Source organism: Sabethes cyaneus, chromosome 3 (assembly GCF_943734655.1).
Source record: "Sabethes cyaneus chromosome 3, idSabCyanKW18_F2, whole genome shotgun sequence".
NCBI lineage: Eukaryota > Metazoa > Arthropoda > Insecta > Diptera > Culicidae > Sabethes > Sabethes cyaneus.
In genome coordinates this window covers 119,509,187-119,526,383 of record NC_071355.1, presented here as the reverse complement: position 1 = coordinate 119,526,383, position 17,197 = coordinate 119,509,187, and the positions used below count along the sequence as shown (strand labels likewise).

The 17,197-nt window shown below is 42.3% G+C and overlaps 2 protein-coding genes across 2 annotated transcripts; both read right to left on the bottom strand.

Moving 5' to 3' along the window:
• Nucleotides 1-1,026: 1,026 nt before the first annotated feature.
• LOC128740069 (uncharacterized) lies at nucleotides 1,027-4,927 on the bottom strand. The gene is made up of 2 exons (XM_053835582.1): nucleotides 4,708-4,927; nucleotides 1,027-2,729 (listed from the first exon to the last, which is right to left on the bottom strand). Exons 1-2 carry the CDS (start codon nucleotides 4,925-4,927, stop codon nucleotides 1,027-1,029), a joined length of 1,923 nt encoding a protein of 640 aa, XP_053691557.1.
• A 1,038-nt stretch (nucleotides 4,928-5,965) lies between these two features.
• On the bottom strand, nucleotides 5,966-7,054 carry LOC128740068 (uncharacterized). Its single transcript, XM_053835581.1, has one exon. The coding sequence runs from the start codon at nucleotides 7,052-7,054 to the stop codon at nucleotides 5,966-5,968; it is 1,089 nt and encodes a 362-aa protein (XP_053691556.1).
• Nucleotides 7,055-17,197: the final 10,143 nt, after the last annotated feature.

Below are 17,197 nucleotides of genomic sequence, written 5' to 3'. Positions count from 1 at the left end.
CAAGATCGATGAATAAGTGGTTCATGACGCGTGAAAGCGCTTGGCTTGCAGTTGATAGTCCGAAAGGAACCACGGTGAATTGGAAATGTCCCCGCTGCGGAATGGTAAAAGCGGTTTTCTGTTTCGATCCCTCCTCAAGCGGTATCTGCCAAAATGCTGATTCCAGGTCAATGGATGATAGAAATTTTGAACCACTCAGATTATTCACAATCGATGCTATGTGAGGAATTGGGTACGCCTCCTGTACAATGACGGAATTTAATTTCCTTGCATCCAAGCATAGTCTCATCGATCCGTCTTTCTTCTTAACTGCCACTGTAGCGTTATTCCATGGACAGCAAATGGCATTTTCGATGACACCTAATGCTAACATTCGGTCGACTTCTTTATTCAAATCTTCTAATACGAATTTGAACATTGGATAATATTTTTGCTTGAAAGGAGTTGCGTTTCCTGTGTCGATTTTATGAAAGTACAAGCTAGTTCTTCCTAGAGTGCCTTTTTTCAGAGACGTTGGAAACTTCTGTATTACCATATTCAACCGATGTCTGTCGTGAACCGCTAGGGATTCAATGATCGAAGGTTTAGAACTTAGGCTGTCTGTAACCCAGCATATGGTTGCTTTGATTCCAAACTTGGCCCAAAAGTCTACCCCCAATATGAGAATAGAAGGCATTGTCTCGATGAACAAAATCGGTAGAGTAAAACTCCTGTTGTTGTAGGAAATTGGTACCTGAGAAAAGAACGATACTGAATGCGCCGAATTATCAGCTGTTTTTACTTCCCCGCTGACAGGAAATTTGGTTAATCCTAGATCATCTGCGATTCTGCACAGTGAACCACCGATCAGACTGCAGGTTGCTCCGCTATCTAGGAGTCCGCGTAGTTCCCGACCCAGGATGTTTATATGTGCGTAAGGGCGTTTGTCGATATTGTGCGGGTCTATAACGATTGAATCTGCTTTGTAGAATGCGGGAATGCTGTTAAGTAGAGGGATCTTGGCAATTGAGGGAGAGCCCACGCCCTTTATTGAGGATTCTCCCATCTGCGGTTTCCCGAACTCGGCATTACATTTGTTGAATCTAGTTGTTTCCATCGTGAGATACAAGCTTCGCAGTTACGAGTGGTACATCCTTTCTTCCCGCAACTGTAGCAGAAAATGAAGCGTTTCGGATTGGGACAATTCGGATAAGTGTGACCAGGATTCTCGCACTGCCAACAGATGATAGTAGATGTTGAAACTTCTGTACGTTGCTCTCCTTTTGCTGGGTGCTGTAAATTTGAAGGAAATCGTTCTCTGGGGTTGCTCTGTGCTCGTACCGCGTTTACTTCCTCCACGGCATTTGAAGCCGTCTCATTGCGCAGTGCGATGTCTTGCTGAATGGCTTCGTGCTCCTGAATAACTTGTAGATCCCAATCTTCTTCTATCTCCGAATTAAGTTCCATTGCATTAATATGTGCTGTGTTGTGGGACTGCCTGTTGAACGCAGGTCGGTTAGAATGTTCCATTTTGTTCGTTAGTGGACGCTGAAATGGAGAACTGTCTGATTTATTCCAGAACGTTCGAGGGGTTGTAGAAGATCTATTTCGAAAAGAGTAGGAGCGAGATACTTCAAATTCTTTGCAAACTGTAACTAAATCTTTAACTGTACTGGCTCGGGAAGCTGCAGCTATCGGAATGTAATCCAAGTTCAGATGCGATTTCACGATAAACAGTTTTTCCGACTCTGATATTGCTGGTTCCACTATCTCGAAAGCTGCTACTAAGTCCCTGTAGAACGATGTAAAGGATTCGTTGGGGCCCTGAAACCTTAGATACAGGTCTTGTTTGATAATCTCGGAGTAGTTCGGTGGTAGAAACTCCTGTTTAATTTCCGATCTGAACGTCTCCCAGCTGGTAAGGTATAGATAGGATCGTGTATACCACTGAAGAGCTCGTCCCTTGAGTAAATGTTTAATAGAACGGAGAAGCGTTTGCTCCTCGATTCCTTCAGTGTCTGCGTAGGTATTTACTTGGTTGAGAAATTCTCCTAATTGTATGATGCTCGGTTGACCCGAGTATTCGAAAGGCCATTTGTGCACCGGTTGCGCAAACCTTATGGAGTTCGACACCTGTCCGCTGGGTCTTGGTGAGTTTGGTCTATTTCGTGTTTGCAAGAAACGCATGAAGTCATTTCGCAGGTCATGCGGTAATTGATCTATCGCTGGTATGTAATGTGATTGGTCTGGTTCCTGGAGATCATGAGGCCAATTCACACCTGCTGCAGGATTTACCCCCTGGCATACATTACCGAAGTTTTGATGGCACCTATACTGCTCGTGTTGAAACCGTCCCATTTGATTTTCTAAATGCTGCCGTTTTGATCTTTCTTGCTGCAAAAGGTGCTGTAACTCTTGCCGCTGTTGTTGTAGCTGCTGTACTTGCTGCTGGTGGTTGTCTTGTTGTTGTTGTCGCCATTGGTCCAAATGGTGGCTATCTTGTTGCTGCCTTGATTGTTGCTCCTGGTGCAGAAGAAATTGTTGCTCTTGTTGAATTTGTAACTGCGATTGATTCAGCTCCCTTTTTTCGTTTTCCAGCTGTTGCAGAAGCTGCTGACTTCTCTCGTGTTGCTGTTCGTGACGATCTTCAATCCGCTGCTGGTGTATCTGAGGTCGCATCGGTTGCCCCTGAGGTTGTTGTTGTATCGGTGCCTGTTGCTGTTGAAGCTGTGATGCTGCTGCTGCTGCTGCTGTACGTGTGCGGATTCCATAATACTAGACTGCAGCTGAGGATTTTCGAGTCTTTGCAGAGTTTCTTTTTCTTCCGGAAGGATATCCATGTCACCTTTTGCATCGGGGGTTGATGTTGGTGGACTTTGTAAAAAGTTTTCAATTGTCAGCAAAATTTGCTTAATTTTATCCAAAGATTTGCTTGCATTAGATGCAATTAAGCTATCGGTAATTAGGGAAAGTCGAAGCTGGTAATGCATCAGTCTCGATCGGCAAATTTTTAATTGGTCTGCATTGTTCTGCCTGATCGCCAAATCTACGGTTAGTATTATTTTCTGCAATCTTGCCTGACACTGATAAATGTTGTCTACGTCCGACATGATCTGATTGGAAGTCACAGGCAAGGGCATCGATTTGTTTTGTAGAAGTTGGAGTAACCGTGATAGTCTCCCCTGTCGATCTAATCCTTTTGTTTCCTTTGTTCCTCGTAACCGTAACTCGAAGTCCAGCTCATCGTCTAACAAATGTTCGAAGTCCATGGTTGTTTACAGCTTTACTAATGTTATGTCACTATAATTTTCCTGTTTATTTAGTCTCACTGATTCACTATTATGCACGGAACGTGGGGGTCAGAACGCGAATGTAGGTTTTTTGGTTGGGCGCCAATGTTGCAAAATTTAATGTATTGATGGAATAGCGCACTGACAGTCGTCGACTGATGCACCGCTTCGCTCAGTCGGTAGAAGAGACAAGAGACTCGCAATCCGTTCCGACCCACGAATCATCAATCACAAAACGCATACACCGATACCCGAAGAGCCAACGAACTAGTCTAAAGCTTTGATAAACCGTATCGAAATGTCACAAGAAACACACAAGGTGTACATTATACCAATATCTATTTAACAAAAGATCCGCCTCAGCTGTTGCTTCTGCTCTTACTTGCTAACACATCGCTTGCTTAATGTTAGGGGCCCCATTTCTACTACCTACGGTTTCTCGGTGAACGAAGTGTGTTTTGTCGTTATTCTAATCCGATCGCATCATTGCTGGTTACAAACACGCACAAATCGAAGGCCGTAGCCTATCGCGAATTGGATGTTACACTCGCACTATCTGGATGTCTTGCCGATGCTGCTTGTCTTTGAGCAAGTGCTCGTACGTCTCGGGATCAGCAATCAAGTCCGAGTCGGCCTACGGACCAGGCCTGTTGATCTGGTGATTCTGCGCGCGACGCAGGTCTTAATGAATACGGTTCAAACAATACGGTCCTCGTCCGGCCGATAGTAGCTACCCACTGTAGAAGTGTCGTCGAAGCACGAAAATCAGATTGGGTAAAGAAAAAAAAAGCCCTCTTTTGAGGGCTTGTCGTTGTTATTGATAACGGTACTGCTTCGATCGGGCGCACCATATATCTACGAGTGGATCCTGGATCGATGTTTGTCACCTATGCTTTGCCTTGCTGTTTGGATGGTTCAAGTCGTGTACTTCACACTTCAGGCTTTGATCGCATGAATTTTCCCGTCGATGACTCCGTGTGATAATTGAGATTGATCGTGAGTGTCTTCTCCTCACTCAGCAGGCTGGTAATTCTGTTATGCTTACACCGGTGCGTATCCTAATGCGTCCGTTAGGAAGATGTGGTTTTCCGCACTCAATATCACAGATTTAATCAATCAGAATAATATTCACGCGAGAAGCGGTTACGCGGAAGCGGAATAAATCCAAAATTAAGACACGTCACCGGAGTGGTGACTATTCCACTTCGTGCTTCGCCGGAAACTGATCTGCTCTTGCGAATGTGTTAGGTAGCTTAGCATTGAGAGCGCTTTCTAAGTGATTTCTTTTCGAGAGCTGGTATAATTTTTCCGTAGTTCTTTTACTACAGACGTGCGGGCTGCGTACTTACAGCGACTGCACTGTGGGAAAATTTAGCGCATTTTGTCGGCATAATTTCGAAGTGTAACACAACTCGAATGGCCATTAGTCGGGCCGTACTTCTCAGCTTCGCTCTGTTGCGCTGGGTTTGGAGCGCTGTAATCCAGGCTGGTCCGCTATACCGCAGTATCGACGATGATACACTGGCTAAGAGGCGCCTCTTGCTACTGTTTGGTCCAAAGTTATTCGGCATAATCCTAGACAGTGCACTGATGGCTTTCGCTGCCTTTTCGCATGCGTAGTCAACATGACTGTTGAATTTTAACCGATTGTCGATCATCACGCCCAGGTGCTTCACCTCGCGTTTTGAGGTTATGGTATGTTCGCCTACGGTAATCCCCACGTGTTGGACTGCTCTCCGATTACTCACCAGTAGTATCTCCGTTTTATGGTGCGCTATTTGCAGTTTCGCGTTCTGCATCCAACTCTCCACCCTGCAGATTGACTCAGCCGCCAACGCCTCCACTTACTCTAGTGATTCGCATGTAACCGTCATCACGATGTCGTCCGCGAAGCCGACGATTTCCACTCCCGTTGGTAGCTCTAGGGTTAGCACGCCGTCGTACATACTGTTCCAGAGAGATGGCCCGAGTATTGACCCTTGTGGAACGCCCGCCGTGATCACGGTCGGTTCCTTTCCGAGGTTCGTCCGGTATACTAGCACCCGATTCGTGAAGTAGCTCTTCAAAACGCGACACAGATAGTCGGGGACTCTCATTCTATGGAGCGCTGCTGCGATGGCTTCCCAGCTGGCGCTGTTGAATGCATTCTTAACGTCGATAGTGACCACTGCGCAGTAGCGGTTTCCTCTACGTTTCTGCTTGGACGCCTTCTATGCTGTCTCGACGACAGTCCGGATCGCATCTAGTGTGGACCTTCCCTTCCGGAACCCAACCTGCCTTTGTGTCAGTCCGTAGTCGCCCTCCGTATATATGGATAGCCTGTTCAGGATAATCCTTTCTAGCAGCTTTCCCAGTGTGTCCAGCAGGCAAATTGGTCGATATGATGCTGGATCCCCCGGCGGTTTTCCTGGTTTTGGCAACAGTACCAACTTCTGGATTTTCCACTTGTCTGGAAAGTGTCCCTCGTTTAGGCAGTTTTGCATCACCGTGCGGAACGTGTCTGGAAATGCATGGATTGCCTCCTTAAGAGCTGCATTGGGGATCCCATCCGGGCCCGGCGCCTTCTTCATCTGCAGGTCTTTCGCGATTGAAACAAGTTCGTCATTGGAGACTCTTCTCTCGTCAGCGTTCTCATCCTCTAGCACCCGGTAAGGGGTAGGGGGCCAGGACGTTGGCTCGTGTTCCGGGAAGAGTCCTTAAACTATTATTTTTTGCTTATCTGGGCATCCTTCGGCTGGCATTGCTGGGCCCCTGATCCTTGCCATCACTATTCGGTATGCATCGCCCCAGGGGTTGGAATCGACTGCTCTACAAAGCTCCTTAAAGGCGTTTGTTTTGCTCTGCTTAATCGCGTATTTCAGTGCGGCCTTGGCAACGCGGAGGTCACTTCTTCTTTCCTCTCTAGTCTTGGTACTTCTTGCTCTCTGGAAGCACCTTCTAGCTCTGTTGCAGTTAGCTCGTAATGCATTGAGTGACTCGTTCCACCAGTAGACCGGACGCCGTCGGTTTCTAGGCTCCACCTTCCTTGGCATGGTTGTGTCGCATGCTCTGGTTAGCGCCTCGGTCAGCTCGTCAGCATCACCATTCTGGGCTTCGCTGTGTGGTCGTAGTGCCTCAACAAAGAGGTCCTTGTCGAATGCCTCCATTTTCCACTGCCGCTCTCGAATTCTTCCTGTTTGTGCTGCCACGGGGTTCCGTTGGCCAATAGTGTACCGTATAGCTTCGCACACTCTCCAGTTAATGTCGGTTCTCAGCGACGGGCTGCAGAAGTTGACGTCGATGATCGATTCTCGGCCATCTCTGCGGAAAGTGCTGGTGGTTCCAACGTTGCTCAGCTCTACTTCGAGCGTTGCCAGTGCTTCAAGTAGGCTGGCTCCTCTGGCGTTCGTACATCTACTTCCCCATTCGGTTGCCCAGGCGTTGAAGTCACCTCCTATGACGATCGGTCTCCGTCCAATGAGCTCACCAGTTAGTTCGTCCAGCATGCGGCAGAACTGTTCCAGCGTCCACCTTGGCGGAGCATAGCAGCTGCATACGAAGACTCCGTTAATTTTGGCGACCACGAAACCCTCGTATCGGTTTGTAACCACCTCCTGGATGGGATATCTGCCCGTCACCAATATCGCGGCCATTCCTGCTCTGTCTGCTATCCAGTTACCGTTATCGGAGGAAATTCGATACGGCTCCGCTATGATTGCAACGTCGCACTTCGTTTCTGTTGTCGACTGCCACAACAGTTGCTGTGCAGTGTCGCAGTGATTGAGGTTGATTTGAATCACCTCCATTATTGTAGGGCTGCCTTTGCCTTCTGGTACACCGGGCATTTAAAGCCTCCCGTCACGTGGTCGTTGTCTTCCTTGCACAACATACACCTCGGTTGCTTATTGCAGTCCTTCGCAACGTGCCCCTCATTGCCGCATTTCCGGCACAGCTTCGATCTGTCAGGTCCCGGACAATTCCTCGCCTGGTGACCAAAGTCCATGCATTTAAAGCATCTCGCCATTTCTTTGGGTTCACGTGGGATGGCTCTAAAGCTAACCACCGCCCATCCAATTTTGACTCTGTCCACCTTCAGAAGCCGGTTTGCCGCCTCGATAGATAGACGAATCGACGCCGTTTGCGTACTGCCGTATGCCTTCCGCAGCCGAATAGACCTTGGAACGTCGCCCAGGTATTCCGCTCTTGTTAGCACGGCTTTCACCTCACTCTCTGTTGTGACCTCGTCCAGGTTTTTCGCTTCAACGATCGTCTCCTGAGACAAAGCTTTTACTTAAGCTTCGCTACCGAGCGCTGTCTCGACTAGCGCCTTGAAAGCCGCGCTCTGCACCTCCGGGTCTCTCTTGAGCTCGAAGAGCAACTCGCCGCTCTGGGTTCTCCGGGTTTTTCACGACCTTTTCCCCTAACTCTTTCAGCTTCGGGTCGTCCCTCATTCTCTTGAGGAGATCGGCATACGTCGTCTTCTCGCCCTTCACTCCAACAATCAGAGCATCGCCTCTGCTCCGGATCCGGCGAGGTTGGGGTCTCGCCCTATTCTTCGCCTTTTTTTCCGCTTCTTCGCGTTCTGCCGGCATGTCCCTCTGCAACTGCTTCTGCCGATCTTCTTTCATTTTTTCTTGTTCTCACTCTCCTCCTTCTGCTTAGGAATGGTTCGCCAGCCGCTAGCCTCCGTGTCGCACTGCTCCTCCGCTCTGTTTTCATTTTGCTCTTCGTGGTCGCCGTTCAGCTCATCCTTCCGCTTTTTTGAGCTTACCTTATCTCCTGGCGATTCCCGTGTGTGTGTGTGTGTGTGTGTGTGTGTGTGTGTGTGTGTGTGTGTGTGTGTGTGTGTGTGTGTGTGTGTGTGTGTGTGTGTGTGTGTGCGTGTGTGTGTGTGTGTGTGTGTGTGTGTGTGTGTGTGTGTGTGTGTGTGTGTGTGTGTGTGTGTGTGTGTGTGTGTGTGTGTGTGTGTGTGTGTGTGTGTGTGTGTGTGTGTGTAATGATTTTTTCTATCGCCTGTTTCTCAGAGATGGCTGAGCCGAATCGTTCGCTATTACTTTTGTTTGAAAGGTACTATTATCTAGCAGACCACTATTGAGTTGTTTCGTGATACGACGTTTCGTTTGAAAGTTATAAACAAAAATATGAAAACTACGTGACATGGGTTTCTCCGGAACTACATAATCGATTTCAACGATCTTAGTATCAAATGAAAGCTCTTATTAGTGCTAAATTGTTCAGGAATTTTTATTGAAAACCAACGAGAGTTTTAAAAGTTATGCTTAAAAACCTGTTTTGACAAGGTAATAATTGAATCGTTTGTTTGAGAAACCCCACAAGTCCACTCGACACTATTGTTGGAAAACAACAAAAAACTGATTTTCTCAATATTTTGAACCAATCCTTATATTTTGTGGTATGAGGTTCTATGATAGTATCTAAAATACATTATTTAGACATTTTTTTTATCAACATAATGATTCTAGCTGAAATTACAAGGCTTTAAAGTTGATGGATATTTGGGGTTTCTCAAACAAACGAGAAATTGACAGTGCACTTAAGTAGTTTTAGGCTGTTTCTATCCAACTTGTGATCTTTCCATGCTCATAATATGTAATTTGCTACCATATATCATTGAGGATATTAAAAAAGTACGTACCGCTAAGAAGAAGAAGAGGGGAGGGGCGCTAAATATTATTTATTAAAAATTTTGCAGTTGAATAATACAAGTTTTAGAAAAAGTTTTGTACTTTTTTAATCCAAATTTTTATCATGGTTTGCATTTACCTATTAAAAAATAAAAGGTAAATGGAATAACGGCGGTTTTTGAATTGCATAAATGGACCACAGTAACACGAATTCACATCGAATAGAATACCTTGATACTTTGCTAGTAGTAATTAAAGATATTTATTACCAGAAAATAAACATTTTAAATCTTGGATAACAACCGTACTTTGATTATGGAACAGAATCTGAGAATAAGGGCCTGTTCTCAAATTACGTTATACCTAAAGGAAATGAAGATACGTAAACAGCACCTTAAATACTTCGAAATGATAAACTATTGATTTTACAGTTACTCGGGAGAGCTCGACGGATTACTTACATTAGGAAAAGCAACGAGTTAACAAAAAAGATAAATAGAAGATTAAACCTTTTATTTATATATTGTGCTATTATTAACATTGTATAGTAAATGGTAGGTTACTGCTTTTGTGAGAAACGAAAGGAACGAGATTGCTTCAGTTTTCACTGTATCTAGATTACAGGTTCGGTTTATTTACGTTTATCTTGTTGACTAACTGATCCAAGCTTATCTGCATTTGCAATCAGCTCGAACTTTTTCAGCTAAAACATCCTTTTCTTTTCAATTTTATACGCCGTTCTTTTAATTTTAATAGCTTCCGCCTTGTATTCTGTAGTCCGCCGAACACTATGTTTCTTCTTTTTGACTGTGTCCAACTCGTAATTTTTCGATTCCGAAGACATTTTTATACTATTGAATTGTTTTGCGAATGATGCTTACAGCGCTGCACGTAAATATTGAATGATAATTTTGTACCGATCGCAGCGCCGCTCTAGGTGATTATCGGAAACATGGATATTTGGGGTTTCTCAAACAAACGGATATTTGCAACCCCAATTAAAAGGGGTTCGTGGAACTAACTTTTTCTGGAATTTTGAGGGAAGGTGTGGATCTCCTCAAGGATTCGAAAACTGTTAAAAAGTCAATTTTCTTAAAAATGGCGTTTGTGGGGTTTCTCAAACAAACGATTCAATTATCGCCTGTTTCTCGGAGATGGCCAAACCGATTTATGCGCTACTAGTCTCATTTGAAAGGTGATATATCCTAATAGCACACTATTGATTTGTTTTTTGATTGGACGTTTAATTTGAAAGTTATTTATTTATTTATACTAGTCTTCGAAATTTCGTACAGACAGTTCTTAGTAATTACTTATTCTAAGTTTAAAAGTGGTCCGAGTAACATTAAAATCATAATCGTCAGAAACAGTATTAAATACACGACAACATACGTCAAATGGATTGTTTTGAGCGAATTGAGTACGGTGCATTGGAAGCCTAAAGAAATCAGCTCGTCGAGTATGCCTTGGTGGAACGTTAAATCGGACTCGACTTAGGAGCTCCGGGCTGTCGATATTACCTCCAAGAAGATCAAAGATGAATAGCCGTTGCAGCAAAGTTCTCCTATTCGCCAACATTGGCAGACGTATCAAAGCGCATCGATGTTCGTAAGGAGGCAGTCGAATTGGATCATCCCAGGGCAGCAACCGCAGAGCATACCGAACGAAGTGACGCTGGATTCGTTCGATCCGGTTGATATGGACAGCGTGGTAGGGTGCCCATACAAGCGCCCCATACTCAAGGATACTGCGTACAATCGCACAGTAGAGAGCCTTCAAGCAATAAGAGTCGGTAAACTGCTGCGTATTCCTTTTTATGAAGCCCAGAATAGCGTACGCCTTAGCAGTAGTGGCTGTAATGTGCTGAGTGAAACATAATTTGTTATCTAGAAGAATGCCCAAATCTTTAACGGAATCGACTCGGGTGATACTAGCTGAATCCATTTTGTAATCAAACAAGGTGAGATGCCTATTTCTGCAGAATGAGATGACATTACATTTCTGCACGTTCACGTCCATTCCGTTGAGTTTGCACCAACTTAACAGCGAATCGATGTCGGATTGTATGGCAGAGCAGTCAACACTGGAAGCGACTACCCGATAGAACTTCAGATCGTCGGCAAACATATACTTGGACGATTTTATCGTGGAGCACAAGTCGTTTACAAAGAGAATGAACAACAGTGGGCCCAGGTGACTTCCTTGGGGCAGACCGGATTGAATCTCAAATGGTAGGGATTTCGTTCCATTAACACGTACGACTGCAACGCGACTGGTGAGATATGATAGTACCCACCGTGTCAACCATTCAGGAAATCCCATTTTTTCCAGTTTCGTGACCATCAAAGAGTGTGGCACTCTATCAAAGGCTTTTGCAAAATCCACATAAACCGCATCAATTTGCTGACGTTTTTCAAGCGCACTCGTTAGTGAAGAAACAACTGTCGAACGTTTTTTCACGAATCCATGCTGCCATTCCGAAATGACATGATGAACCTTCGGGTAAAGTGAATCGTGGATAAGGCTCTCGAATACCTTCGGCAAACAACTCAGAATCGAAATTCCGCGGTAGTTCTTAACGTCGTGAGTGCTACCTGCTTTATGAACAGGTGTAATAGCAGCAGTTTTCCATACATTCGGGAAAGTTCCTTCCGACATGGATTGATTAAAAATAATCCTTGCAGGAATCGCGAGCGTCGCAGCACAGTTTTTGAAGAGGAGCGGTGGCAGGCTGTCAGGTCCGGCGCCTTTCGATTCGTCGATTGATTGCAGCTTCCGAGAAATGAAAAAGCGGCATGCTCAAATCGAACAACGGCAATCTGTTCAAATACTCCTCAGACGAAAGTGGTAAGTTGTTACTTTGCACACTTCGAAAGAAAGATGAGAACAAGTTTGCCGACTCCGACGGGGACTCAGCTACATTTTCGTTGTAATGCACACGTTGAGGGATTCCGCCTTGTTGCTTGCGATTTTTCACGTACGTCCAAAACGATGCAGGATCATGCTTAATGTTGTCTTCCATGCGACGAATATAGCAACGAAAGCAGTGAGCAAGCAATGAGTTGTATTCGCTCTCAATGTCACGCAGCACAGCTTTATGGCTATCATCTTTCCAGCGAAAATATTTTTTTCTTGCCTTACGGAGACGGTTACGCAGACGCTGTAGCTGGTTGTTCCACCACGGTTGTCTACTACCGCGCTGACAGAATTGTTGCTTCATAGGGACAACATCACGAAGTGTACTATAAATGCGCTCATAGAAACATGATACGGCTTCATCAGTACTGCATCCAACAAGAAACTCCTCCCAGCGAATCTCAGCAAACAGTCTATTAATTGATTCAAAATTGCATCTTTTAAAGTCAAAGTCGAGCGGGTCAATAACATTAGAAACATTTTTGCTCTCATCTGCAAGTTCGAATATTACAACAAAGGGACGATGGTGTTGATCAATTGGCAGCAGCGGCAACGGCGGCTCCAGCAATTCCACCCGACTGTTATCACTGATGAAAGCCAAATCGAGAAGCCTTCCATTGAAATTTGTAATATTGTTTATTTGCAATAGTCCATTCGATAAAATTGATTCAACCAAAACATTTTCCTGGTCAGAAGATGCATTCATTGGCAGTAGACAGTTTAGAACTTCATCACGTGACCAACATAAGTGTGGGAGATTGTAATCGCCAACCACCAAAACGTGACTGCGATCACCGGCTAAATCAATCAGTTTTTGAACACACATCGCATGCTGCTCATACAGTGCAGGCTCAGTATTAGGAGGCAGATAAACACAGCAAACAAATAAGTCAAAATTTCGCATCGAGATTCGCACAATAGTTTGCTCCAGCTGATCACTGTCTGCAATGCAAACGGCTGTGCTACGATGTTCGTTCTTCACGGCAATGAGAACCCCTCCGCCGCGCCTGTGCCGACTGGTTTGTGCGTTTCTATCACATCGATAAACGGTATAGTTGTGCGAGAGCTCAGAGTTTTGAATATTATCGTTTAGCCAAGTTGAGCAATCGTATACATTAAAATTTACAATAATTTATAACGATTTCATCTAAGAAAATTTATCTAGTTTAAATTATTTTGGTATCAAATTAGAGATTTTAATGCTGTAAAAATATCTGCAAAATTTTAGAAGAGTTGGTTTTGCCGGTCAAGAGATATTACCCCTCGAACACTCGCGCTAACTTTCGTAACACGCTTACTCGCGCGCACAATTGTCCATAACTGAAAAAACGTGTGCACTAGAGTTTGGACTGGGAAAACTTGGTTTTAGGTTTATCGAACCGTTGCACAGTGGTTTGATTGCTCTGGGATCGTGAACTTTTTTAATAACTCTTTTCATAGTGTTTTTTCATATGGCGTCTTCGGAAAAATTTCTGTATATCAATAGACGCAATAACAGGTGGTTAGTATTAGTTCGGAACTCAAACATAGGTGGCGCTGCAAAATTTAACTTTATAATTTGATGATATAGAGCTATAGTATGTTCTAGAAAGTTTTAGATAGTCTTATTATGAAGCTTTTTGCTGAACACATCATTCCTCTAAGTATCACAGTTTTTGAGATATTAAGCGTCTTTCATGACGGACCCTCACAAATCGGGTTTTTCTCTGTAGCTTCAAAACTATGTGATTTAGGGAAAAATAGTGTTCTGCAAACATTTGCATCTGTCAAAATCACACACTTTTGCAGAAGAAAGTGAACACGTATCTTCTATACAGAGCGAGTTACTGAACGATTTAGGTAAAAATTAGCCATATTTCGTACTGCTATACAATAAAAACTTGGAAAAACTGGCGACCGAGATATAATTACAGTGAAAGTACATTCAAAACTGATCTTAAAACATGCTAAGTCATTTGTCTCTTTAAGTATCTTCATCATTTAATTTGCATTTAAAAACACCATCTAGTCGTCTTAGTGACAATGCGCATATGTGAAAAATTAGTAATCTAGTAAACTAGTAAAATCATAGTAAGCTAGGTAATGAAAAAAATCGTTTCACTACGTCTGGTTGGTTTTTCTAATTCGTAATCGTGAGCTTTTGTATCATTGGAAAACAATAATAAGGTAATTGTTACAGTTTCATAAAAGATCCAAGAACCAGAAGCATGTCCTTCAATAATGCAGGTTAGTGTAATGCGACGAACATGGCGCTTCAGTTAATTTAAGGGAACATGAACGACCAAAATTTGATATTAAATTTGTAATGATCCGACTACGGGAAGTTGCCGAAAAACGATCATACACATAAGCATTCCAGTGCGGCGTGGAACCCTGAAACTCCTGAAAACCCATCATTTTTAAACTTTATATACCTTTTTCTCAGAAACTACACAAAGTATTGGAACAAACCTTTTTTGTTTTGTTGGTAGTAGCTTGGCAAAGACTTTTATATCTTTTCAGTTTCGTAAACAAAACATAGCTTGAGAAAAACAAAAACGAAGAAAAATAGGTGCTTGAAAAAATAAAATTTTGTCTTCTTTTTCTTGGAGCTGTTATGAAACTGTAACAATTACCTTATTATTGTTTTCCAATGATACAAAAGCTCACGATTATGAATTATAAAAACCAACCACACGTAGTGAAACGAATTTTTTCATTACATAGCTTACTATGATGTAGTTTTTCACATATGCGCATTGTCACTTAGACGACAAGATGATGTTTTTAAATGCAAATTAAATGATGCAGATACTTAAAGAGACAAATGACTTAGCATGTTTTAAGATCAGTTTTGAATGTACTTTCACTTTAACTATATCTCGGTCGCCAGTTTTTCCACGTTTTTATTGTATAGCAGTACGAAATATGGCTAATTTTTACCTAAATCGTTCAGTAACTCGCTCTGTATAGAAGATACGTGTTCACTTTCTTCTGCAAAAGTGTGTGTTTTTGACAGATGCAAATGTTTGCAGAACACTATTTTTCCCTAAATCAGATAGTTTTGAAGCTACAGAGAAAAACCCGATTTGTGGGGGTCCGTCATGAAAGACGCTTAATATCTCAAAAACTGTGATACTTAGAGGAATAATGTGTTCAGCAAAAAGCTTCATAATAAGATTATCTAAAACTTTCTAGAACATACTATAGCTCTATATCATCAAATTATAAAGTTAAATTTTGCAGCGCCACCTGTGTTTGAGTTCCGAACTAATATTGACCACCAGTTGTTGCGTCTATTGATATACAGAAATTCTTCCGAAGACGCCATATTGAAAAAACACTATGAAAAGAGTTATTAAAAAAGTTCACGAATCCGAGCAATCAAACCACTGTGCGTTGGAAGAGTTTCTTGAAATTGAAAGGTCTATCGTCTGGTGGAAATTAAATTTTGATTAATCCCCCTAAAAGTGAAATAAAAAAATTATTTTTCTACAGTTTCAATATAACACATTGATGTGTTCTGCAAAGTTATAGAGCATATCATTACAAGAAATTTTACTGAAGACAGTAATCTTCTATATCTGCAGTGAAGATAGAAAAATCTCACTTATTGTATATGAATTTGTAAAATCAGTTTTTCTATTTTAGCTCTTTTTGTAATTGTTGTATGACTTTTTCATGTACTCCAAAATTGTACAAATAGTAAAAATACACAACTTTGCTGAACATAGTATACCTCTATGTTTGGTTGTTTAGGAACTATAGAACTTTGTGTTGCAGACAAATTCGAATAAAACAAAATTATAAATGATTAACTTTAGATTTAGATTCACCCTATCATGTAAATTACTTGCCATGATCAGTTCGTTACGGATCTCACTATGCGTTCTGTTATCATTAATTAGAGAGAGAATCGATGAACCCGATCGCCACTGATCGATACCATTTGATAGCAGCATCTGCTGCACAGATAATTGACAGTCGAAATATGATACTGATAGCGTACGGTTCGTTCGGTGTCATTCTGTGCGATAAAAAAAAGCCGTGTCGGTACGGATTACAGTTTACATTTTTGGTGATTAATACGGTCAATTTGAGTGCGGAAATCTTTGGGCCTTTGTGCTTAGTGCGTTTGTTTTCCCCGGCTGCTATCGCGTGTTCCCGGTGCCAATTTATTGGCGAAGAAAGACCTTCGGTGGCCGGCAAATTAGTTTGAGCGTGAACACTTTGATTAAAAAAATCTACTCCGAATTACTCGACTACCAGCAGACGCATACATTTTAAACCATTTACATATGCTGATAGTTTTGCTGCATACAGACACCATTTTTCCATATGAAGAAATAAGTGAAAATTCCAGTTGGGGCCAAATTCTGGTACACCTCACATTCTGATTGCTTCCTTTCTGTGATGGCAGTTTATGCTGATCTATTTTGTCAACAATTTAAAGTATTAATGCATTGAATAATTATGACATTTTGCTCATAAGAAGTTTATTGAAGAATAGACGTTAGTTAAACAACGATTTGTAACTTTATAACAATATGGCTTTGAAAAACCTACACGTGTTGTATAAAATACAACAGCGTGAGTAACCGAAGGTTAATAAAAATTGATGAAAAGAAAACTTTATTGATGTGAATCAAATAGAATGGCATTACAGGAAATTAGGCATAGTTCAAAAACCTATCATCTAGAATTTTACTACGCAATGCATATGTTAAAGAATAATATTTCCCCTTATAACTTATTTTTATTTGCACTTACTCAGATTAATAACAACTTACTTATCCTTACTCAGCAATTTCATGAAAAAAGGATCTATCAAAATTTAAAAGTGTTCCTATTTTATTCAAATTTTGTAAACTTATTCAATTTTTCAAAAATTTATGTAAACCGACGCACTACGCAACGTTAACCAACAGATGAATTATGTTCCAAAAACGTGTCGATTTCTATTTCAAATAACAAGTAAGACCGTATAACAATGTATATTCATCCCAATAGAATGTTTAGGTAACTAGGGTGGAACCCTAGAAGAAAACCGTTAGATTAGAAATGCTCCTAGGGGAGAACCCCTACCAAGAGGGTTACGAAAGGGACTTTAGGGAAAAATTCAATAAAAAGGAGCATTTCTGATTGCTCGAGGTCATTCTCTAAAAAGTCTTTCACTTAACAACACACAATATCACACGCCACACCGGAAATAAATGGGCTGATGAACTAGCAAGATCTGGAGCAGAAAAGCCGGTATTCGAACCGGAACCTGCTTTACCAATTGCGGCATGTTGGATAAAACAAAAGATTCGATCTTGGTTTTCATCTGAACATGAACGTTATTGGGAAAATCTTGAAACTTATCGTCAAATGAAAAGTTTCATTGTTAAGCCATGTGAGAAGGTTGTG